Source organism: Lathamus discolor, chromosome 4 (genome assembly GCF_037157495.1).
Source record: "Lathamus discolor isolate bLatDis1 chromosome 4, bLatDis1.hap1, whole genome shotgun sequence".
NCBI classification, from domain to species: Eukaryota; Metazoa; Chordata; class Aves; order Psittaciformes; family Psittacidae; genus Lathamus; species Lathamus discolor.
Window position 1 is genome coordinate 124,672,996 of NC_088887.1, and position 25,377 is coordinate 124,698,372.

Genomic DNA, 25,377 nt, shown 5'->3' on the forward strand with positions numbered 1-25,377 from the left:
CTCTCCATGGGTGCTGAAGGACTTTTTGGTGCCTTGGCCATGTAGCTACTGGGACTATAACCAAAAATACACCACTTCTTTTATTCAGAAGACTTGAGCTGCATATGAATCGGTCCCACCAAGTGTCCTGTTTGCTTTTCCATTGGGAAGGTCTGTATAACCTGTGCTGCACCCTGGGATCAGTTCCAGTTTTCATTTCTCCCAGTGGCACACAGCATGGAGAAGGGTCTACGCCTTGCTCTGCAGGGGAGCTGTAAGCATCTCCCAGGTTTAAGCCATACATTTCTACTTGAACAGATAACAAGAACACATCTTTTGTAAGTTTTAAATGCTGTTTTAAATATGTTTTAGCTCTCCTGTCCTGTTGTGTTCTTATTTTGGCAAAGTGGGAAAGAAGAAGAAAATAGTCATCTTTACCTGCATCAGGCTATAGACATTTTCTCATATATGAGCCTTATGCAGCTCGGTGGTTTTACTAAATAAAGCTATCACAAGGGAATTGTGACAGGGAAGAATTAGGTTTCAGAGTTAACTGTGCTGAGAAGCACGCAAACCTTTCCAAGTTGCAACTTTGATGTATTTTGGAGGCTGTAAATGCAAAAAGGCTGAATCATCCTTTGGAAAACGGGCCAAAGGGCTGGTGGATTGGCGTAGAACAGGTCCAGATCTAAGCAGCATGGGGAGAGGATGCTACTGATGGTTTTACCACCTCCCCACGCACTGCGTTTGTAGCTGATTCATCATTTTTTTGAGTACCGTACATGTGGAGGTCTGCAAGCAGCAAAATAGGATGTGGAGAGTGTGTGAGTTGAGCAGTGGCGTGTACGGTGGGGTCCTCAGCCAGGTGAAGGACCTATCTATGGTCCCCCAGCCACTGCTGTTAATATGTATTTGGAAAAGCCACCTCACTGTGTCTTCATCCATGTATCTACCTGCTGCTTGGCCCGTACACAGTGGTATCTCCCCACACTTCCAGTCCAGACACACTGATTTGCTCCCCATTGCTGGATACTCTGACCAGAAACCCCACTCTGCAAAGAGATGTCTTGTCCTCAGTGAGGACCTGGAAGTCCTTAGCCCATCCTTCCCCATGGAGACACCACCACAACCACACAGAACAGCCTCCCACAAGCCACTTGATGCTTTTTAATTAGAGCAGTTCACTTGGACATATGTTTTCCATGTTACATTGCTTGGTGTGGATACAAAGAGGCCAGCAGATGCTAATACATATGACACACAGGCACACGCACACAGAGTTCCAGCACCCCTCAAAACAATGGGGTGCATGGGAGGCCAACAGAGCTGTAAGCGGAAGGATGAAGGTGGTGGCAGGGGAAAGCTGGCCCAGGACAGCATTGGAGAACGTTGCTGTGCTGCATCATCTACTGAGTGTGCTGTGGGAGACTTAAAGGAAGCGGTGGTGGTGGTGGTGGAGGTGATGATGGGCACATATCTAAGGACAGTGGGATCCCTGGGACAGCTGGATCATGGCAGCTGGGGAGGGGAGAGAAGCATCAGAGATGGGTGGTGAGAAGGCAGCTTGGTTCCCAGTGTAGCCTTGGCTGGTGTAACCGTGTCCCCATCACCAGAGTACCTTGTAGGGGATGATGGAGGAAGGCGATCTCCCAGCAACCCGGTAGATGTGCAGCATCCCATTCTCTTTGGTGGAGCAACCACGGTCCAAAATCACTGCTGCATCCCAGTCAGATGTAAACAGTACTTGAGGTCTGGTAAGCAGTGCTGCTGGCTCTGCCTGGCACACCACGGTTTTGGAGGACAGATCATAGAATCCCAGACTGGTTTGGGTTGGAAGGGACCTTAAAGCTCACCCAGTTCCAGCCCCTTGCCATGGGCAGGGACCCCTTCCACTGGAGCAGCTTGCTCCAAGCCCCTGTGTCCAACCTGGCCTTGAGCACTACCAGGGATGGGGCAGCCACAGCTTCTCTGGGCACCCTGTGCCAGCTCCTCAGCACCCTCACAGGGAAGAGCTTCTGCCTATGAGCTCGTCTCAGTCTCCCCTCTGGCAGGTTCAAGCCATTCCCCTTGTCCTATTGCTACAGTCTCTGATGAAGAGTCCCTCTCTGGCATCCAGAAGAGCTCAACAGAACAACACACCCCACAATATGGACTTCCATAAAAGCACCCAAACTCAGTCCAATACCTGGGACCAAGAGAGGTTTCCCACATCTACTCAGATCCACTCAGATCCACTCAGCGTTAGTGATGCCAGCACCAGATCTTGGTGGACAATTGTCAAGCCTCCCGATGCCCCACACCCAGGCACACGTTCCTTTCAAGCCTGGCTTTGGAAAGGCACCCCAGGCTCCTTCCCCTGCATCCCCACAGACACAGCATGGCTTCAGCATCCTCCCTCCTGGCAGGTCCCATCTCTGCTCCAAAGCAGGCTGGCCCGCGCCACATGGTGTTGGGTGGAAGGTGGGACAACCATCTTTCAACATCTTCCAACCATCTTCTAAACAGCAGATTAGCACAGCCAGGCAAAGATGGAGAAAATCCCACCAAAATCAAGGGTCTGACCTCACTGCAAGTGGTTCAGGTCCAGCTGAGAGCCATTTTACACAGCAACACACACAAAAGCATAATAGAATCATAAACTGTTTCCATCCCCAATGGCCAAGTCCGTGTTTGAATTACAGCTCAACACAGGCTTAGCCTCAAGTCTTCCAAGCACGGGGCCTTCAAAACCCCTATATCCATATTGAAGCTTGTAGTAAACATCCTCCCAGGGTCAATTTGTCTGGGCATAGGAGATAATTCATCTTCCAAGCTTCACTTCCAGCTGATCCCAGAAGCTGGGAATGATGTGCCTTATCCTCTGGTGATCATGGCTCTGGGGGAATCCCTGGGCGAGACATTGTCCTGCAGGTCGCCCTCAGCCCCAAGTCCATGTCCAGATAACCAGCACAAAATGCAGGATTTGATTTCTTTTTTTCCTTTTTAATATCTTAAAAAATAAATAGAAGAAGAAACAACACTTTAAAATCTGTTCTTTAAATATCTCCAGCATTGCACAGACAGCACTTTAGCTTGTTCCATCCGTAGCTGGTTTATTCTGATTCTTAGTTAAAACGTTCCTCCCTGCTTTTTCTTCCTGTCCTTCATAAGAACACAACGTATTCTCTTGTAACGTCCAAACCCAAGCCCTGCAGTGTCCATTGGGCACCTTTCCAGCATGGTTCAGGGCTCTGTTACCCCTCTTCAAGCCTGAAATGCCCAAAACCTCACCAAAAAGCTGTTAGCATCCCCATAGCTCTTTCTTACTTAAGAGAAAAACCAAACCAAACCACACACACACACACACACACAGATAAAATCCTCTTTCAAGAGCCTTTGTGATGCCAACCATTGGGTTCAGGCAAACCTCCTGCCCAAGTGTCTTTGCTTGGTCACTGTCTGAGAGCAGTGGTGTCCCCTGGAAAGCTTGGAGGTGCAAGATGGTGTTGGGGTGCAGGGTGGAGAAGGAGGGAGGTCAGAGATAATCGTCTTCGCTGGAAGGGGAGGTGGGATTGGAGCCCTCAAGGTCAGAGTCCAGCGAGCTCCCTGATGGTGTCCGGCTCATCTTCCACATCTGGGAGGCAAAGGTTCTGCCCCAGCTGCATGGGTATCCCACGGGCCTCAGCTGGTGAATGAGCCGCATGGCCATGTGCCAGTGGCTTCTTGCAGTTCACTTGCTACCCTTCGCGCTCCTCTGTTTGCTCATGGCTGTTAGCATCTGGCTGATGTACGAGGTCAGGAGATCATCCATCTTGTACCCCTGAGGAGGAGAGAGGAGATGTTACCTGCCTTTGTAGAGCACAGTTTAAAGTGTCTGACTTGTGCCTCCTGAACACACTGACTATCAGTTGTTGGCTTTCAAGTTTTGGGTACATTTTGACCTGTTTAACAGCTCTCCTTGGGATTGTAGTGGTAGGACAAGGGGTGATGGGTTCAAACTGAAACAAGGGAAGCTCAGGTTAGATATAAGGCAGAAGTTCTTTACTGTGAGGGTGGTGAAGCACTGCACAGGTTGCCCAAAGAAGTGGTAAATGCTCCATCCCTGGCAGTGTTCAAGACCAGACTGGACAGAGCCTTGGGTGACATGGTCTAGCGTGAGGTGTCCCTGCCCATGGCAGGGGGTTGGAACTGGATGGTCTTCAAGTCCTTCCCAATCCAAACCATTCTATGATTCTATGAAAGGACACCATCACAAGGAACACAGTCCTAACACAATCTGCAGTGTTGAGGTGGAGGAACTCACCATTCCAGGATGCTATTGAGACTAAAGACAAAAGGAGTCTTGAATGGGGCCTCAGTTCTCAAATGGTCAACAAAATACTGAATGCCACAGATTAATAACAATTTAAACAGCAGGAAGTATAATCCTTCATGCTTTGGGTTTAATGTGTAGGTAACACGGTGACAAGGTTTAGTGGTGGACTTGGCAGTCCCGGGGTAATGGTTGGATTTGACGGTCTTAAAGGTCTTTTCTAACCTAGCTGATCCTATGATTCTAAGGTTTTATTGTTGCTGTGACTGTTACTAGGGACAAGCTGTGCAAAGGATCTTGGTAAAAGAGCTCAGGAGTACCCCTGAATCTATGTTGTGCATTTAATGTGCTTTTCAGTCCAGTGTCAGGGAGCAGCGCCCCATGCTCATGAGATTGCAACATCCAAGCACCTCAGGCTTGCTTGTAAGTGGGCGATGGACCAAGTGATAGCCCTGATCCATTGAGCAGAGCCAGGAGAAACCCAGAAGTAAGAAAAACATACTGTGGACTCTTCTAAGGGACAACTTTCAGCCCAGAATATCCCTGAGACACAGTTTGCTGGAAGCATCTCATTTTGCCTGACAAAGTGAGGATTTGGTCTAATTGTGCTCAATAATCTTTAGCGCTCCTTACCAGGGAGGTCTCGCAGAGCAGCTTGCTTCCTCTCACCAGGTTGCCAATGGTTATATGGAAGTAGGTGTTGCCACTGCTCCAGTTGGAGATCTTGGTGAAGGGGTGAGTGATGAGAATATCCTGGTGGGAACAAGAAGACTGACACTCAACACACGAGAGCCTCAACTTTCCTGAAGGGCTGTGGGGACCTCCCATGTCCTCCTTCACTTGCCATCAAAGCAGACCAAGGATGCCTGCTGTGATTAGACTGTACCACAGCCTCATTGGAATGACAATGAGATGCAAGACTGGATCCTCCAGTGCTGGTGGAAGACTCCTGTACTGCTATCACCTTGTGGCTGGTGGAAACAACCAGTAGGAGCTCATCTACTCCAGCTCCTGTCCTAATGTCTATGGAAGGATTAAGGAAGAAGTATGCATCCTCTAGTTACACTGCCCTAACAACGAAGCTCTTGACGATCTCCTGTTGAAAAGGCTGGGCTGGCTCCCTATAACACTGAATTTCTGCCTCCAGAAACTTTTCTGGCTATCCACCCTTTCTAATTAGGCTTAAGGAGAACACCTGAATAACATGTGCTTTCGGATAACTTCTGCGAGGAGTTGGGAATGAGCTCAGGCACATCAGTTTTGCTTACCTTGGTTTTGGGATCAATGAGGCTGACTCCATGCTTATTGATGGCAATTAGAAGGATTTCTGGATAATTTGGCTCTGTAGTTTGCTGTTGGGAATGAGATGAACTGGTTAGGGCATGTGTCATGCAAAACCTGACCCCTTCCTCTTTCCTCTCTCCCTGTCTTCTGCCAGTATTTGGTGGCCCATCAACTGTTACCCAGTTTATCCTTTAAAGACAAACATAGAGCTCATTAAGGTATCAGTGATTTCAGGGCTGTCTAGTTAAGCATAGATTTCCTAAATGCATGATAACGAGTGGGTGAGTTGCTGATAGCATCAAGTTCATTGCTCCCTTTGGTAACATCTCAGAAGTGAGGTCATTTTGCCACTGGCAAGGAAGAGCTGGCAAACCCCAGATGTCTCCCCTTCCAGTCTGCTTGGTGTTCTGCTCCTCCTCATGCCCACTCTGTGGACAACCAGACCAAGACTACACTGCTCTGTCCCCTTCTGATCTTTCCATTCAGTTTTGTTCCTGCCGTAAACCCTTCTCCCAGCCCTGTACCATGAGGAATTCCAGTTTGATTGATGAGACAGAGCCCAGGGGATGGGGGCAGCTCCTGCTCTGTCACATCTTTCTTGGTTACCAAGTCACTTTTGGAGGAAAAGTCACAGGATGTATTTGGATTCCTTATTCCAAGATGGACACAACAGTAAATGGGGTGCCCAAGTTCAAGTAACTGATGAGTAATTTCAGCAACTTGTTTCAAGCCAGGCTCACTGTGTGGCTACTGAGAAGAGGGAGTTGCAGTAAGGTGTCCAGAGTACTTGGACTCTGGCCTCTACTGTTTTTGATGGGAGTCTGGTGCTCTAATGGGTTGTCTGGATTTGGTTTGTGGTGGGTGCAGACAAGTCCCTTGGAAAACCACATCCCCCTTTGAAGAGAATGGCTCTTGGCTCTTCAGCAGCACAATATAGACCCAATGACTGAGATATGCTGAAACTCTACAATGCCTCTGTGTAAAGAGGAAGGACAGCAATAAATGAGTGTATTGTACTGATGGAGAGTCTCACACTCTTTCCCTGCTTCATCAGGGGTTGTCCCACTCTGGTGCAGACACTGGGACAACCCTCCTACCTGGAACCCCTCTGGGATATGGGGCTCCTGACCTTGGTTAAAAGCTGACAGAGAAAACCCTAAGCAGGGCAGGTACCTTCACTTCAAAGAATGCAGATCCAAACGTAGGCCACTTGAAGATAATCTTTAGGAAGGCAAGCTTGGCTTCTTCTCTTGATTTGCCTGCATGCTTGTTGTAGTATGCCACGATGGACTGCAACAGAGAACACAACAGAGCTGGATGGCTCACACTACCTAGCACCAGGGGTGTTTGCAGGGAAGGAGCATCATTCCCACAAAGATGTTTGGTTCTAATCTCTGCTCCAGTGAACACTTTACGGAAGTGATGCTTGGTCACTGGAGAGGAAATGGAACCAAGTCCTTCTTTCTTAGGTAAGTTGTGACTCCATTAAAAGGATTATAAGCTTTCAGCCTCCAATTTATGCAGCAGAAGAGACTGAGAGACCTTCAACCAGAGAAGCTGATAGCTCACTGGCTGGGCACACGATTGAGGTCAATTCCCAGGAAACAGAAAGGACTCCTATGACTGTTGGCAGTGAGACACTGTTATTATTTTATGGCTCTAGACCTGTCAGTACCCATGCCATAGCCCTCCCTGTGTAAAGCAGGAAGAATTATCCCTCTACTCAGTAGTTTGCCTTAAACAACAGACCTCTACATGAGACCATCTCCCAGCACGTGTCCATATGGCATTGCATCCACCACCACAGACACATGCAGCACAAAGAAAACCCACTGCAAGGCACATGTGTATAAGCACACATGTAATTCCTCCTGCTGTTGATGCTGGGGAGGCTGAAGCTCTGCTAAGGCTCAAGAGGGACCATGGGTCACCTCAATCTGATAGCCTCACTTCAATGTTGAATGTCAGACAAATCGCCCAAGAGACTGTGCTTGACTCAAGCTGCTGTTTTACCCTTTTCCAGTCATCTGGAGAGAGCTGCCGGATGAGGTCCTGAGGCACCAGCTCCTTCAGGAGCTTGGGGATGCTGGGGAAATAGGACTTGTCATCCTCAAACTTCACCCGGTAGATGAGAGCTGCCAGCTGCAGGACCTCTTCCCGTGTGCACTTGTGGTAGCCACGCAGGTACTTTGGTAGCTCCTGCATGGAGGAAAGAATGATTCAGGAATAGAGGGAATGACCACGGACCTTCACCCTCAGATGTAAAATGGAGTTTGCGGGGGCATCTGGCCCCTGGTTAAAGAGGCTGAGCCCTAGGAACACTCATAGCAGTTGTGTTGAGTGTGGTGGAAAGGCAGCTGCTCAACTGAGACCATATTAGATATTAAAGATCCTCTCTGGTCTAAACCAGCCTCCTGTTAGGTGAAACAGGGGGATCCCCATGTTAGCTGTCAGGTGTGTGAAACTACAGGGTTGTTCACCCTCCCTCATGCTAGGAAATCCACCCCTAGCAGTGGCCACTTGGAACTCAATGAGTTTTCCAAGTGTCTGAAAATGTGACCAACTCAAGCACTGAAGGGATGCAGTCACATGGGAATAACCACTTTATCCAGGCAAGAACACAGGGATTGTATCTGTGTGAGAGACCTTTGGGACATGGAGGTGTCTCCCCCATCACAGAAGAAACAAGAGCACTAGAACTGCAACTTCTTACCTGACTACTGGGACCATCACAGCTCATCTCCATGAATGGAGGTGGCTGAAAACCCTCAGGATGCTTCTGAATTCAGCCTCCTTGCTAAGGCTGGACATACTCTCTACTGTTCCCTGATACCCACCCAAGAGAGCTGGCCCAAATCCCAGCTGAGCTCAATACCCTGAAGTGCACGAAGGCTGCTCCTTGCCATGCAACTCAACAGTGCTCTTTGTAGGCTTCTATTTAAGGCAAGAGTTCTTCCTGTTTAATGCAAGACTTCATCCATCTGCAGATGGAAAGGGTCTTCATGACCCATTCCTAATTCCTCACAGGTTTCCACTGCTACTGCAGGCTCCCCAGTACCTGGTAATAGTGGAAGATTGAATCTGCCATTGAGTCCTTTCCAGGCGTTGTGTTGGTCCACAGCTTCTTCATGAAGAACACTTGATAGGTGAGAGAAGGCACTATACCTGTGCAAAGGGAGGAGGGAGCAGGTATGTAAGAGCAATGATACGAGTACCAGCTATCAATCGCTGTCCCTACAAGCCATTGGTGCCCATGTGCCATCACAACCTGCAAGCACACTTGCAGGGCCAAATGGGCTCTGACCTTGCAGAAAAAACCACATCTTTCCCTTGCAAAGCTTTAATAGAATGGAAAGAGTGTCTGGATGCATTTGCATGACTGTGATGCAGTGATAATGCTCATGCCTAATGCAGGACACAGGAACTGCACTCTGGAGGCACCCTTGTCTTGCAGCCACTGATACGCAGCCAGCTCCATTGTGGATGCGGGCAGTGAGGTGAGATGAATCCCACTGCTGAAACCACTGCAAACCTGCAGATGCTCCTCACAGGGACAAGGTCTATGGAGCAGAGCTCTCGCTGCTCCTGGGCAGATCAGCTGCCAGTGATGTCCCCAGGGCTATGCAGCCAGCACACCCACAGCAGTGTGGTCAACCTAGTCTGCAAGGGCTGGAGGGCTCTAGGAGGGCTGTGTGTGACCCACAATGGAGAACAGGCACTGTTACCATCCTTTGCTGGTCTTGCTTTCTTTATCCAGTCTGTCAGGTGTCTCACGAAGTCAAAGAAGAAATCTCCCTCAGGCACACTGATGACCTGGGGGACACGGCACAAGGTTACAAAGGCTGAGCAAATAGCAAGAGGCCAAAGGAAGGGTTGGCCATTGCCCCATCTCCTGTAGTTGTTGCTCCCTGCTTTGTCCTGGTTACGCTGATGTGTTATAAGCTGCTGACTTGAGAAAGCCACTGCCAGCACCTTGCGCAGGCTCTGCCTCTAATTCCTCCCATTACTCTTGATTGTAGCTTCCTGTTTCGCTGGAGCAATTCATTTCCCTTCATGATGATTACCTCTATACATTTCTTCCAGTTGTCTGGAGCAGCTCTAAGCCACGTATTTTTCTTACTTAACTCTTTCTTAAAAACCCACCTCAGCAACAGGCCAGAAGAGTTTTGCCTGTCTGGGTTTTAAGTCCTTTGGGATGATTCATAGGACCATAAAATCATAGAATCCCAGACTGGTTTGGGTTGGAAGGGACCTCAAAGCTCATCCAGTTCCAACCCCTGCCATGGGCAGGGACCCCTTCCACTGGAGCAGCTTGCTTCAAGCCCCTGTGTCCAACCTGGCCTTGAGCACTGCCAGGGATGGGGCAGCCACAGCTTCTCTGGGCACCCTGTGCCAGCGCCTCAGCACCCTCACAGGGAAGAGCTTCTGCCTAAGAGCTCATCTCAGTCTCCCCTCGGGCAGGTTCAAGCCATTCCCCCCTGTTTACCCACTAGCACGTGGGTCTCCCTGAGTGCTTTAGGTGGGTCACTCACCTTGTCAGAGATCTTGACGAAGAGGCTGAAGCCTTCAGAGGACTTCAGCAGCAGCCTGTTGGAGATGTTCTGGCAGAAGTCCTTCGCTTTCGTGCTGGACTCTACTTCAAATGCCTACAAAGAAAGGAAGATCCTCACCACTGCTACCTCTGGGTTAATTTCCACTTTATTCTTTGAGGAGCTCCAGGCTCAGATGCACAAAGGGATTTAGATACCCACCACCATGAAACCATTGACACTGAGGACTGTGACTGAACAAGGGAAGGGTTGTTTGCAGAAGTTCAACCATGCTATTGCTGTACTGTTGTGCTTTGTGATGCTCCATCTATACCCTGCGCTGGCTTATCTAGGGCTCCCCAGGCAATGTAAGAGATTATTCTGATCCAACAGTTGGGTCTCAGAGCTATCAGAACTATTTGAGGGGATAGAGACCAAGATACCTCCAGGCTGATTTGTCCCAGTTGTCTCTTCACTGATGATAATGAAGTCAGATGCCTGGTTTAGACCAAATGCCTCACTCCTAGATGGCTGGGCAGGAGGTGGCTCCTGGTTTATGTGAGGTTGGGATACCTAAAGGGCTGACCACCTACATGCAGGTCCCAGTCCTGGTTTTGACTTTATTGCTGTGCTTAGCATTTACACCACCTCAGTTTTGCTTTGCCCATTTAAAGAGATGCACTTTGCATCAGTTTAAGGAGTTTAAGCTTCTGACCACCCCATGCACAACTGTGTTAGCCTAAAGCACCAAACCAACAGGACCTGTGTTCCACATCCACGAGAGACCAGCTTGGAGCTCAGTGCTGCTGGTGTTCAGCAGCACCTTAGTGCAGATACATATTGTACTGGAATGATGCTACTCTGATAGTCCACCTGGGTGACTGCTATGGCCAAAAGGATCACAGCAAACCCATCCAAATGCAGCAGTCCCCTTCCTCTGGCTCTCATACAGATGCATGTCTATAAGGCAGTGTCATGTTTATTGTTGGTCATCTAAAAAAGAATACTCAAATCTCAACAGTTTAACTCTCCATTACAGGTAAGCAAGGAGAAGAATCATCCTTTTCCTTCCATGAGTGTGCGCTGCTTTATACAGAAACCAACTTGGAAATACAAGAATTTAGTTGTGCCCAAAGGCATGAGGAGACAAGGAGATGCAAGCCCCACATCAGTAGCATGAAACAGCAGTATCTGCAAGGACATGCATGTCTACTGTGGCTTCAATAGAACTAGCTGCCTTATTAGCATGTAGGATGCTTAATGAGAGGTTCCTGAGTGCAGGTATGATTTCTGTGTCATCTCAGGTCAGAAGGCATCATTTCAGTCACCTGCTTGCCAGTGCTGCCATAGTCTGCTCAGTCCCCAGGGAGCCCCATCATTGTTGGGTATGTAGCTGGGTGGACAATATCTGTGGGCTAGGCTGCGGGTAACTGACACCCAAGGTTTGTGAACCACCCATTTTCCTTCCTTCTGGGGTCATACTATAAAGCCTCAAGTGAGCCCCAGCATGGCACCCATGTCTTGAAACACATGAATTACAGTAAATCAACCCCCTGAGCTGGTCGGGGTAGATAAGGATGGGTTTTCCCTACACTGCTCAATTCAGAGTCTTCTGGAAAGGTTGAATCTTTCTGAATCAGGACCAATATTAACCTCTTTTGAGATTTTACTAAGAAAATTGACAGCCATCCTGTCAGAAACTGAGAATTCCCTTCTCCCCCGTTTACCTCATCGGTGTCATCAGGGAAATAGACCTTGTGGAAAATTTGGGTGGTTTTGTGTTGAATGGCTTCCACTTCTACCAGGTGGGGTGGGTACTTCCTGGATCCATTCCTGCAAAACAGGGGGTGATGAGTGCAACAGCATCAGAGCAAGAAGCCTTAGTTTAAACCTTCCATTTTAATGCATATTCTTCATATTCTCTTTCTGAGCAACTTCAGCTACTTCCTTACAAGTAGTTCATTTTCTCTCCTAAAAGAAGAAAGAAAAACTAATGGCAAATGTGAATTTGCTGGTTGTAGGTGACTGAAGTGGATCTGGACAAAGTCATCTTAAGTTTTGCATCAAAAGGAGCATGACCAGCAGGGTGAAGGAGGTGATCCTGCCCCTCTGCTCTGCTCTTGTGAGACCTCACCTGGAGCATTGTGTGCAGTTCTGGTGTCCTCAACATAAAAAGGACATGGAACTGCTGGAACAAGTCCAGAGGAGGCCATGAGGATGATCAGGGGCTGGAGCAGCTCCTGTATGAAGATAGGCTGAGAGAGTTGGGGCTGTTCAGACTGGAGAAGCTGCATGGAGACCTCAGAGCAGCTTCCAGTATCTGAAGGGGGCCTATAGGGATGCTGGGGAGGGACTCTTCATTAGGGACTGCAGTGAGAGGACAAGGGGTGATGGGTTCAAACTGAAACAGGGGAAGTTTAGATTGGATATAAGGAGGAAGTTCTTTACTGTGAGTGTGGTGAGGCACTGGAATGGGTTGCCCAGGGAAGTTGTGAATGCTCCATCCTTGGCGGTGTTCAAGGCCAGGTTGGACAAAGCCTTGGGTGGGATGGTTTAGTGTGAGGTGTCCCTGCCCATGGCAGGGGGTTGGAACTGGATGATCTTGAGGTCCTTTCCAACCCAAACCACTCTATGATTCTACGATTCTATTTTCTCTCACACAGTTATCCTCCGTACGACATTCCTTTTGTTCTTGGTTGAACATAAAGGCTGTGAGCTTTCATTGTCCCCCAGCCACCAACATATCTCCTACTTACATTTTCTCACGCATATTTGGATGCTGTGGCATCATCATGGCTAGAAGGTCTTTTGGTGACATACCTCAGGGCTTTCTGCAGCCTCTGGATGCAGTCTGCTGCCAAGGGGTGATGTTTCCTGGACTGCAGGAACCTCTGGACATGAGGCAGGAGGATGTTACTTGGAGGGAAAAGGCCTGTACACAACCACAACAGCTCCCAGCCTTTCTCTTCACTGTACCTGCATGAGGAGAAACCCAGGAGGAAAGAAGGTGAGATCTGCTTTGCCCAACACACAGGAGTGTATCTGGGGCAAGGGGGATGAACAGCTCTTACTTGATGTGGTTGTCCGTGAGCTGCTTGAGGGTCTGGCAGTAGATTTCATCCTTCAGGGGTTCAGCTTTCAAGGCACCTTCAAATATTTGGTCTGTCAGCTCATTAACAGAGCGGGTCCTTTTGGATGGGTAGTCACCCATGTACTTCAGCACTGGTAGGAGGAGTCAAGGATCAGCTAACTGGGATGTTGGGGAAGCCCTGCTATTGATGATGGTAATGAAGAGACCCTACACATGACTCCAGAAGTGGCTGCAATTTCATGGAGGGTAAAGGCTCTAAACTGCTTTAGGAGATGTGCAGCAGACTCTTTCCCTTTATCATGTATCAGGTTGAAGGAATTGTTTTGGGGTCAGGATACATAGACCTAAGAAAGCTGCATGGGATGATGTGCTACCTGATCACACACACAGGTATCAACTGTGAAAGACCAGATTTTAGCCAGTCGTACACCACTGGAGTAACATAAGCCAAAAGACAGAATCATAGAATCAACTAGATTGGAAAAGACCTTTAAGATCATCAAGTCCAACCTTTACCCCAGGACTGCCAAGTCCACCAAACCTTGGTGATGACCTTCACCATCATGCCATATTGCAACTATTCCACATAGGAACAGGCCACAGTTTTCTGAATTAGCACATACAACGCAGTAAGAAGAAAAGGATAAAACTGCAAATGTCCCCTTAATTTTTGCCAGTTCTTTTAATTCCTCCTGCTGTTATTATCTGATAGTAAGAGGAACCCAGTAGCAGCAGCAATAGTGTAATAATAATCAACAACAGGGTTATACCAACAGAACTGTTCAAACCATGAAGTTCAAACCAATAGTTTGCTCCTAGAGCAAAGCCTCACCAAAACATAAAGGTTACTTCAACAGATCTGGTCTATGTGTGTACCCAGCTCATCTCTCCCATGCTGTGTAATTCTGACTGCTAAGGGATATTCAGGCATTAAACCTTGTCCCAGAGGCCACGTGGACTGGTTTGCATCCACTCTGATAAGGCTACAGCCTTCCAAAGTAGATGCAGCTGAAACAAGCCAGAACAGAGCTGGGGGGTTAACCACTAAGTATGGACCAGCAGGACTCAATAACTTGTTCCCTGCCCCTCATTTATTAAGAAGCAATCTCAAGGATGCTTAAGTATAGATTTCAGGATCAGATCCATCTCCAAGCCTGTGACATGGTCCCAAAGCCCTTAAAAGGGACCACAAACCTTCCCATGGGCTCTGCTTGGGACCCTAAAGAGCCTGCTTAGCCCATTCCCTGTCAAACCTGATGCTCAAGGGCTTCCCCGGGCAGTGGAAGGATATCAATGAAGGCCATGCAGGCTTCTTGGGAGAGCTCCTCACTGCCCAGGATCTTCTTCAGTAGCGGCTGTTTGATGGGCTCACGGGTGTAACACCACAGCTTGTCCTTTCCACGGCTCTTGGTGATCATCACCCGGCTCAGGGTGTGCTTGGGAGGGGGCCTGGTGGCAAAGGCAAAGCAAGAGAAACATTGGAGAGGTTCCAGGGATGAAAGGGACATCTTGTGGCCAATGTTTCACCTGGGAAGGTTGGTTACAACACTCTAATGAGCTCTTACACCTAATGCGACTTCACGGTTTGCATCCACACTGATAACGGCTACAGCCTTCCACAGTAGATGCGTTTTGGAGAGACACAGCTAAGCAAGTATCCAGCTCCATTCTGCCCAAAGAGAACTATTTGTACTTTACTAGGGCTCCGAAAAGTCCCTTAAGGACCATACCCACCTACTGACACCAAAACAACCTTCCCTACCCCAAAAAGCTTCTCACCACAAGAAAAATGATGGCAATGGATGCTCAGGCCAGTAACACTGAAAAAATCATGCCCAGCACAAGCCTACCAGAACAAAGACATCCCAGAGGATCTGGGCTGCCTGTTTGGATTGCCAGCCCGTCTGAACAGAAAGGGGAGTTTTGGGATCAGTCTGCTCAGCCGCATTCAGCAGTGGTGCACATTTAAACCTTTGGAGTGGAGATGGAAATGCTCGTGTTTAATTCAACTGCTGCTTGTATAGTCTGAGGCTGTGTATGGGATCACAGGAAAGGAATATCAGACCACTAAGCACAGCTTCCCACATATTAAATCTCACTCTGTTATACATGTGTGAAGCCAATCTGAAGAAATCCCTCATAAAACCTTGTCTGTGGAAAACCTACAGCTCAAATGCCATGACCTAAACTGGAGGTTTCGGTTGTACAAAGTCACATAAGGGGATATTCAGACTCCTTTCCAGTAACCAAAAACTTCCTGGTTCCCAAACTACCTGGGGATGGATTCCTATTCCTATGATTTTGGGAGATGGATTACAAAATCACCTAAAATAATCATAGGAGAATTCCTCCAAGGTGTATGGCTTTACTCTCTCTTCACTGTCTGAAATTGCCAGCTGAGAGGTCCTGATAACATCTTGGCGTTGGTCAGGGGTCATCGTGACCAGTGCCTGTGGGATGAAAAGGTCTCTGTCACCCAGAATATTTGATGTAAGATGTATCTGATGTATTCAGAGAGAGGAAATAGATACAGAGAGTGAATAAGAAGAACTCATTAATAGTAAGAGCTGTACAATTGTTATTTCTTTGTGACATTCTCAGTTATTAATGCAAGGAATAACAAATGTTTCCATAGGGTGGATCATTTCCTAATGAAGATAATGTGCTTTAGATCCTGCATTCATGTATGATTCTCCAATCCAAATACACCTTCAAGTAATCAGCTGGAGGGTTCTAGCATGATGCATGGGTATTCCAAGTCCCAAGCTTGTGGTGTTCAGAGCAACAAGAACTGAGGAAAGGCTGAGAACACTTCTGCCATGGATGCCTTGTCTCCTCTCTCAGCTACTTTGGTTTCCACCTTGTCATCGTGTGACTCTGGCCTGATCTAAGCTCTACAGGAAGGCTTTGACCTCCTTGGGCTTTGTATGAAGTGGTGCTATTCTAAGACAGCTTACCACGATCTCCAGTGGAGGCATGGTGACTGTGGGCAAGACGTAGACTGAATCAGTTGGGAAATCTCCTCTCTGCTTGGTCCTTTCATTGAACCCATTGGCCCACCCTGAGTTCATCACTTGCTCCCCTGTGTCCTGGTCCAGAACTATGAGGTCTCCTTTGAGGAAGCTGAGGAAGCCAGATTCTTCTCCCACTGCAAGGGAAAACCCAAACATTACTTTGATTATATTTTCCCTAATTCCTTGGGAATAATTAATCTACCTTTATTTTTACTGCTGTGCCATTTACTCACCAGGGTTTGGGTTATCTTGGAGAGTTACCACATACTTGGACCTTTTCCTTAGTCCTTCAAGGAACGTCACCACCAGGTCCCGGATATCCTCGGAGTTGTTGGAGGTGAAAGTGTATTCATCACCTTTAATAGTTGCCAAGGTGAAACTCTGCCCTTGCAGCTTTCCTCCTCTGGGATATGTTTTTATAGGAGGCATAAGAAACCAAAAAGCAACAGCATCAAGAGACAAAGCCTGGGATAAGACTGGTCTATGGGGAAATTACCACCTAAGTCTATTCCTCCTTACCTGCTGCTCGACACAGCCGTGATCTCTGGGAAAGAGAGCTCCAAGAGAACCTGCTCCTGTTCATCCACAAAGTAGACCCCTGTCCAGTTGACAGCTACAATCACATCGTTTTTAGGCAGGCTTGGCCCTGGATTAGAGACAAGACACACAATCAGTTCATGAAGTGCTTTAGGATATAGCAAATCCGTGCATTTCAAAGGAGGATGGAATGATCAGAACGCTCATCTCTGTAAGAGAAATAGACTCATAGCTGGAGCCATTGCTAATCAGGATGCAAAAAAGGCCATTAAGTCTTCTTGTCTGTGGAGTCCCTATCTCTCCTTCCTTTCGCCATGGAGCATCCTGTGCTCCGTGGATGTGCTCTACTGACCCACCTGAGAATTTGAAGGCTTCATAGAACCGAGAAAACAGCAAAGGCCACTTGAAACGTGCAAAATCCACCACCTCTTCCTTGACTTTCTTGGGGTCTGCCCTCTTCTGAGTATAAATTCCCTAAAGACAAAGCAAACCACAACCAACATGAAACAAAAAATCCAGTTATATCTAGGATGGGAGCAAACTGAACCAATTCATGTCACCAGAAGATCTTGGAACTAATACTGATTGGGGTCTCAATGTGTCTAAGGGTCAAAGTCCTGCAGGAGCAAATGACAAAGTGCTGGCTTTTGGTTCCCACTTCATGGAGTAATTTGACTTTGAGAAGGGTGGGCAAGCATCTGGAGTGATCAGTTAGGATGGGATTCATGTCAGCTAACTTTGGGTTTCCCTAAGGTAGGTGTCTACCTTCAGCTTGACAGTCCTTTAGCTGGAGAAAGACACTCAACAGCCCTTAAGGAAAGACATCGAGTTCTATTTAGGACATCCTCAGATACCCGACACTTCTGCATGTAGCTGACAGGCTGATGAAGGACCTGCAATATCCAACTGAATTGCATCTCTAGGTCTCCACTAACAGTAATGGGAGGTAAAACTCCTAACACACATGGAGATGCTTACATTTTAAGGGTCTTAACCTGAAGCTGGTTCCTGCTGTTGAATAAATGCCAAGTCACACGCCCGGATGTAACCCTCATGACTGGTTGTAAGTTATGGGTAATGAGTTATGGAAGGTGTCACAAATGTTCCAAGGGAAGTCAGGGTTTTTTTATAGAATGCCTAGCACAATAAGGTCCTGACATTGCCTGGTGACATGGACCCCCACTGTATTGCAACCAGTAACACCACAATCCTGTGTAACAGGTACAAAACCCTATAGATAGCATTTGATTCTCACACTGAATCTCTGCAGGTTGTCTTCTTCTGTCAGATCTTGCCTCAAAACCAGTGGTAGAACTGAATACACCTAGTACAAAACCTGCCTTTTCTCTTTGATTTAGCTTGAGGCCAGGCTAAGAGCTGAGCTATGATGCCTGACAAAGCTACTGAAGCATGACTTGGTCCTCGCCAATAGGTGATCTACTTTACCCACCTTTTTATGTGCAGCTATAATGAGCTGAGCCCATTTTTCCACTGCTTTTGAAGCTGTGATCTCTCTGTCCGGGATGTAGGATGGAATTAGATTTAGCAGCCTTTCCAGTACCATCTCTGACCCATAGTCCACGTAGTACTGCTGAGAAGCCAGTTCTGCAAGGTCTTCTTCCTGTGGAAGCCAGACAAGCCAAGTTAATGCTATTACTAGGACATCACTCCAACACCCATCCTCTAGCACTCAAGGAGCTCTTTGTGGAGGCTGGATGTACTGCTCCTTCAGAATGGTGTGGGGATGCTTCCTTCAGTAGAACTTCACCAGTGCTTTTTTTCACATCTAAAATCCAGACTGACCACTAAAAGCTGTGGTTAAGCCATACCATGTTCACTGACCAGCACCACGCAACCCTGTACAGTGTGTGAACACGTTTGTTGAAGTGTTTCCTTGAAGTTCAGTCTATTTCTGATGCCTGCAGTCAGCAATGGGTGATTTTGCTATGGTAGACAGAGTTTGATGGTTGAAACTCTGCACGTGTCCATCATTCCTCATACTTGAGAATCCCAGCAACTGGAGCACCCATGCATGATGCAGAACTGTAAAACATCCTTTGGTGTAGCTACATTCCAAGTACTTTTGGGGTGAAATAATAGAATTACTGAGATGATAAAGCCAGGCTGGATGGAGTCTTGGGTGACATGGTCTAGTGTGAGGAGTCCCTGCCCATGGCAGGGGGTTGGAACTGGATGATCTTAAGGTCCTTTCCAATCCTAACTGTTCTAAGATTCAATGATTCTATGATAATAGCACAAGGAGACCAAGAGCAAGAGAAAACGAGGAATAAGGAGCAGGACTTCCGGTAGTATAAGAGCTGCAGTTAACGCAATATAGATGGAGAAAGATGATTTAGTTCCCAAGGTGGCAGGACTCTGCTGGACCACAGGAGAATGATTGGTGCTGGATCTTCAATTTGACACCTGGCTGATTTCAAACATAATGCTACTCATTTCAGTGACACTGGAACAATTCTGTAAGCTCCCAGAGACTCTACAAGCATACATTTCTGCTGCCAATGTCCCCTCTGCATTACCGGTTTTATATTGCATGGCAGAGGTCTTGGTATCCTGAAAAGCATCTCTCATGTCTAAGGCTTAGCAGGATTCACCAAACAGGATCCTGCTGTATACTCCTGAGCTGGTGATCCTCTTACGGACTACCCATGGCCCTCCAAACTGAGGCTGATGGATGCAGTAGCCATTCACTCTCACATCCAAAATTCACCAGCAAAGAGTGCTCATGCAGTACATGTTAGCATCCAGTTTGTCCCAGACCAAGAGGATCTGATTACTCCGGTTATGGTTTCCCAAAGGAATACCATAATCCTCATCCTAGTAGGTGTTCACAGAGGAAGATTTCTCATTCTCTTTGGTGACACCTATTCTACCATATTGATGCGTGTAGGACCAGACCAATAGCTGGGGCCACATACCTTGTCGCACCGGTACTCCCCAAACTTGACCCCTCGCACGATCTGTTGGTAGATGAGATTGGTGGCCACATTGTCCTCACTCGGGTTGTGCCAAGGAGTGAAGATCTCCTTCCTGAAGAAGAGCCTCCACGGCGCGTTGCGCTCCTGCGCTCCTTGCTCTTTGGCGTACTGCTCGCACTGAGACACCGCATCCATCACATGGTCATTGCCGCTCCCCAGCGAGGACACCTAGACAGGGCACAGGGAAATCGGCATTCCCTGGAAGGGTTCAAGGCCAGGTTGGATGGGGCTTGGAGCAACTTGCTGTAGTGGAAGGTGTCCCTGCCCACGGCAAGGGGTTGGGACTGAATGAGCTTTAAGGTCCTTTCCAACACAAACCAATCTGATTCTATGATTCACCTAAGTTCTGACCTTTCTACGTAGAGATATCTATCTTTGGGTAATTCATTCAGACTTCCTCTATAATCAAAATAAATCAAAATATCTATCTCCATGATTAAATAGGTCTACAGCATCGCTAGGCAAGCCATTTTGTTTTCAGCCTGTTTCCCATCCGGAATGAAAGGGGAGCATCAACATGAGTTAGCAAAGCCAACAATCATGATATAAAGCATCATTTGTTCATACTGTGCACTGAAAGTCCCTCTATCAAAGTCATGGACATGGATCCAACCACGCTAAACAAACACAGAATAAAAAGCCTGTCCTGTTACAAAAGATTCATCCCTTCTGTCTTCATATTATGGGCTGGCATGGAGCCCTAATGCACTATATATCCTCAGAGTGAACATCCCTGGGTGAATCTCCCCTCAAAAAAAGATCAAGAAAATGGACTAGAAACCATTTCATTCTCCACTCACAGGCAGAAGTGGCCACATCTGTAAGTGAGAACATACTGAATTCTCTCAGGAGTAATTCTGTTTCATTGGGTTGCAGCTGCTGTCAAACCTGGTGGAGTTTTACCCTAGCTCTATTTTCCCTTCTCATTTATGCTCACCTTTATCTTTATGGAATTTCCTTAAGAGGTAAGCTTTTATGTTAAATAATCCTGTTAAAATGCCAACGCAAGCATGGAAGTTTGGAATTTAGCTCATTTTGGAAGCTTAAACCAACAGGTTTCCAGTCAAATGCAGTTACTCCTTTGAATACAAAACCTGAATATTTGACTGGAAATTCACCTCAAAGTAGCTTCAATGAGAGTAAGAGCTGAGCATTGTAGAATAACACAAGCTGAAAGGCATTTCTGGAGGTTTCTGGTCCAGCCCAGTGGTCAGAACAGATCTGTCTTTGGTCAGGCTGCTCTGTACCCTCCCCTGACTCTGAATATCTCCAAGGAAGGAGTCTCTACATAGTGTCTCTACAGCATTTGACTACTTGTATTGTGAGATCATGGTCAAACTTGCACTAGAAATACCCTTTCTGCCCTCTGGAAGATCTATGATGGCAAGAACCTCCCTCTTCTTTTATAGAGCTAATGATGAAGATAAGACATACCTTGTCAAAAAGTGCAATGTAAAGTGAAAAGCCGAACCGGTCCTTCAGGCTGATTTTGTCGGCCAAGGAATTACAGAGCTCTTTAGCAGTGGTTGCAGAGTCGGTCAGCAGCGTTTTTGTTGTCCCATCCATAAATGTGACAGGCAGCATGATTGGCTTCTTGGACTTGGTTGCCTAATGGATTAAAGTCAGGCTTTATGAAGGCATGTGCATTTCAATTCCATTGACAGTTTCCTATGTACTCTTTCACCCAACTGTGGTAACAATCTTCTAATTCCTGATTCTAATTCCCACTGGCTGGCTCCTTTGCAACACTACCAGCACATTCTTTTAAGCAGGTAGAAGGAGGTGATCCTGCCCCTCTGCTCTGCTCTCATGAGACCCCACTTGCCGCATTGTGTGCAGTTCTGGTGTCCTCAACATAAGAAGGACATGGAACTGCTGGAACAAGTCCAGAGGAGGCCACGAGGATGAGCAGGGGCTGGAGCAGCTCCCGTATGAAGACAGGCTGAGGAAGTTGGGGCTGTTCAGCCTGGAGAAGAGAAGGCTGCATGGGGACCTAATAGCAGCCTTCCAGTACCTGAAGGGGGCCTATAGGGATGCTGGGGAGGGACTCTTCGTCAGGGACTGCAGCAACAAGACAAGGGGTAAGGGGTTCAAACTGAAACAGAGGAAGTTCAGGTTAGGTATAAGGAAGAAGTTCTTCCCTGTGAGGGTGCTGAGGCGCTGGCACAGGGTGCCCAGAGAAGCTGTGGCTGCCCCATCCCTGGCAGTGCTCAAGGCCAGGTTGGACACAGGGGCTTGGAGCAAGCGGCTCCAGTGGAAGGGGTCCCTGCCCATGGCAGGGGGTTGGGACTGGGTGATCTTGAGGTCCTTTCCAATCCAAGCCATTCTGCAATTCTATGCTCTTGTACAGTCAGGTACTGAAACTGGAAATCACGGATTTCTAATTTAATACATTCAGTCATCAGAGTGCCTAATCCAGTAAGCCCTTGCATGCCTGGGAATGCTCCTGGGCACTGGAGCACAGCTGCCTATGCTGGTACACAGCAAACAAGCAACTAATGCATAAACTGCCTGTTCCATCTACAGCCACACTCAAACAAGTCCCAGGGACCATTCTCAGTAGGCAGTTTGTTTGCCAGCAGCCACTTTCATCTGCAAGGCTGTTTCCTAGCACACACAAGGGCTTGCTCTGTGCCAGCTGGCCTCAGGGCCTGAGAGCACTCTCGAGCACATTTCATTTACAAGTATTGATGTAGCCAAAGGGATTGATCTAAAACACACTCTGGAGCAAAGCCGGGATGCATGGGGAATGCAGTACCTTGGAAATACTTGAATATTCTTGGGAGAAATAGGCATTACTTTCTGCCCTGCTTGAGATGTGGCTCCTGTGATAGTGAAAGGTTTAAACCCTGAGTTCCAGCTGCCTGAGGAGAGGATGAACGAGGTCATACCTGCAGCTCCAGCCAGCTGGGTGGCTGTGTCCTTGTCCCATTGGCAAACGTCCTCCTCAGCCTCTCTTCGCAATAGGGAGCATAACCTGGGGGGCCTCCATTGATGAAGTTCCTTAAATACTGTTGGTGGCAAGGAACACATTGGTTAGAACATTGGTTCTAGAGGGCAAGCACTTGCAAAGGTTAAAAAGCAATGTTTTATTGGAGAAAAGCCCTCTGGGACTACTGTCGGTGACACCACTCAGGCTCAGGATGTTCCTACATCATATTGCTGGAAGCTGAGAGGGCGTAGGACACCCTGCACTCTCATCTTGTTCTTGTACTGTGCATTCCTGGCCTTGTGGAGATAAGATACCAGCCTACACAGACCTTTGATTGAAGCCAGTGCAGCAGTTTTCTGTTCCTGCTATTGCTGCCACTGATTCCTATCTCTGTCTTTTAAGGATGTATTATAAAACGTTATTGAGTGTTGGCCAAAGAGATGGGAGTGAATGAAAAAGACCTATAATGATCCAGGGGAATGGGAATGATCCAGGGAATTGTAAGCAAATGCCACTCAGATCACTTAGCTACCAGTACAAAAGATTTCTCACAATGACATCAAAGAGATGCTTCTTTAGTCATTTTAAAAGATACTAAACCAGAGTTTGAAACACTTCACTATATGTAAAAACACAGCCACATTATTGTAGAGAAAACTAAATCCTGTGACTTCCGAAATATGAAAGACTTAACACACTTAATAGATATCTTGGCCAAAAGGTAGCTAAGAGTTCTCTAAATCATGTCTTTCAGAGAGACTTTATAGAAAGATAGAGAGCTCTCTGCATGATAACACCTACCTGGTCCTTCAGTAGCACAGACTGCTCTATCACACTGCCAGTCCACAAATAACATGGATAGAAAGACAGATATCTCTGTTAATCCTAACTTTTATAATACCCTGAAATAACGAGATAATACAGCCAGGTTATATGGATGGGAGCTGTTGTAAATGATTGCAAGCAGCTGATGCTGTGTAAAAGTGTTGTTTCGATTATGCTGTTAATAATGAACTATGTAATTACAGGTTTTCTGTATTTCTCCTTCCTTGTGACTGAACCTTCCCAACAAAGTCTGTATTACTTGAAAGGAAGGTACAAAGAACAGGAGTGCTAATGGGTCCTGACCCATTGTCCCGAACCCAGGACACCCATGCTTTGCATATGGTGTGACAAAGGTGGGATACAAAGAGTGACCTTCATTTTTGGGAGCAGGAGAAGATATCAAAGACTGCTTCATCTTCAGCTTAATCCCTCCCAAAATGTTCAGTTCTAATTGACACTTTGGAATCATAGAATGGTTTGGTTTGGAAGAAGCCTTGAAGCTCATCCAGTTCCAACCCCTGCCATGGGCGAGGACACCTTCCACTAGAGCAGCTTGCTCCAAGCCCTATGCAACATAACATTTTAAGCCGGAATGTGTCAGTGATGTCCCCATGGATAACCACAATGGCTTCAGAGGAGCTCTAAGACATTGCTCAAGTCACTGCCTGTGTGCTGCTGTTTGCAGGACTGGAGCCTTGAAAGGTAACCACAGTGCGGACTGTTGCAAGTGTTGTTTGCCTTTATACTCAAGGAGCTTCAGTACAGTACAGGCTGCCCATCACCTTCAACAGCCCAAGGTGCAAAAGGCTGATGAATAAACATGGAATTAGTATAAACCCTTTCCAAAGATGCTGGGAATATTACCATGTATTTCAGTATGGGAAGAGGAACATGTGAAATACCGGCACAGGTTGCCCAGAGAGGTGGTAGATGCCCCATCCCTGGAAATATTCAAGGTCACATTCATGGAGCTCTGAACAACCTGAGCTAATTGAAGATGTCCCTGCTTATGAAGGAGGGGTTGGACTAGATGAGTTTTAAAGGGCCTTTCCAACCCAAACCATTCTATGATTCTATGCATGAGCCCATAAATGATTCCTGAGAAGTGCTAAACTTGCCTCAAATAATCTTCCACTATTAAAGATTTAAACCCACACAACCTCCTGCGCACACTTCCTTAGATCTCATTTCCAGACTTAATTCCGTTTGCTGCCACTTTGCCAGTGATTCATCTCCTTTATTAGATTTCATACTGGCAAGGATGAAGGAGGGATTTCTATTCTTGGCTTCAGCTCTTTCAGTGCCGAGGACCCAGTACCTGATCTGATATTTATGGGAATTAATGGAACATCTTTATCTCCAGCAGGCTTGGCAGCAGGTCCAGGCTCCAATATTCAAAGATCTGAGAGAGACAAAGGACTTCTTATACCATGGAAAAGCAAAGACACAGTGCTGAGCCCTTTGCCTTGAGCCAGCCAAACTCTTAGGAATGGGATTGACTTTAGTATTCCAGTGGGTGCTAGTCAGGCTCTGGGCGTGTAACTCAGTTGGAAGACAGAGTGTTCAAATCTGTTGAGAGTTGGATGTTTTCAGTGTGGCACATGGAGGGGCAAATTGTACATGCAGACAGCAACCATGCTAACGTAGTACCAGGTAAATTAAACCCTTTCCCCTGTGCATTTGTGATATTAAGCTATATTTATAAAGAGCTGAGTAGTCCTGTTCCTTGCCAGTTTTGTTAATGTCTGAGGTCGTACTGTCAAAGCCAGTAGACGATTGATCGAATGCATAGACTTTTGAATGTGAGAAACAGGGGAGAAGTGTGGGCTATTCTGGGTGTGCAGTTTCCACTTGAAGCCTCTTACAATCAACTCCCCTGCCAGAAGTCACTTAATCCCA

The 25,377-nt window shown here is 47.1% G+C and overlaps 1 protein-coding gene across 2 annotated transcripts in view; it reads right to left on the reverse strand.

Moving 5' to 3' along the window:
* Positions 1 to 1,126: 1,126 nt before the first annotated feature.
* The window catches only part of MYO7A (myosin VIIA), a 110,692-nt gene continuing 86,441 nt past the window's right edge, over positions 1,127 to 25,377 (reverse strand). For both annotated transcript variants that reach the window (XM_065678881.1, XM_065678882.1), the window contains exons 29-49: positions 22,613 to 22,732; positions 21,156 to 21,329; positions 19,662 to 19,889; positions 18,176 to 18,346; positions 17,082 to 17,199; positions 16,708 to 16,834; positions 16,422 to 16,591; positions 16,132 to 16,322; positions 15,500 to 15,624; positions 14,466 to 14,623; positions 13,155 to 13,308; positions 12,904 to 13,059; positions 11,811 to 11,916; positions 10,087 to 10,200; positions 9,280 to 9,367; positions 8,613 to 8,719; positions 7,568 to 7,753; positions 6,728 to 6,844; positions 5,539 to 5,622; positions 4,904 to 5,023; positions 1,127 to 3,778 (exon numbers count right to left, since the gene is read on the reverse strand). In XM_065678881.1, coding sequence (XP_065534953.1) covers positions 3,689 to 3,778; positions 4,904 to 5,023; positions 5,539 to 5,622; positions 6,728 to 6,844; positions 7,568 to 7,753; positions 8,613 to 8,719; positions 9,280 to 9,367; positions 10,087 to 10,200; positions 11,811 to 11,916; positions 12,904 to 13,059; positions 13,155 to 13,308; positions 14,466 to 14,623; positions 15,500 to 15,624; positions 16,132 to 16,322; positions 16,422 to 16,591; positions 16,708 to 16,834; positions 17,082 to 17,199; positions 18,176 to 18,346; positions 19,662 to 19,889; positions 21,156 to 21,329; positions 22,613 to 22,732 — 2,904 coding nt within the window. In that variant the 3' untranslated portion in view covers positions 1,127 to 3,688. The remainder of the gene's footprint in view (positions 3,779 to 4,903; positions 5,024 to 5,538; positions 5,623 to 6,727; positions 6,845 to 7,567; positions 7,754 to 8,612; positions 8,720 to 9,279; positions 9,368 to 10,086; positions 10,201 to 11,810; positions 11,917 to 12,903; positions 13,060 to 13,154; positions 13,309 to 14,465; positions 14,624 to 15,499; positions 15,625 to 16,131; positions 16,323 to 16,421; positions 16,592 to 16,707; positions 16,835 to 17,081; positions 17,200 to 18,175; positions 18,347 to 19,661; positions 19,890 to 21,155; positions 21,330 to 22,612; positions 22,733 to 25,377) is intronic.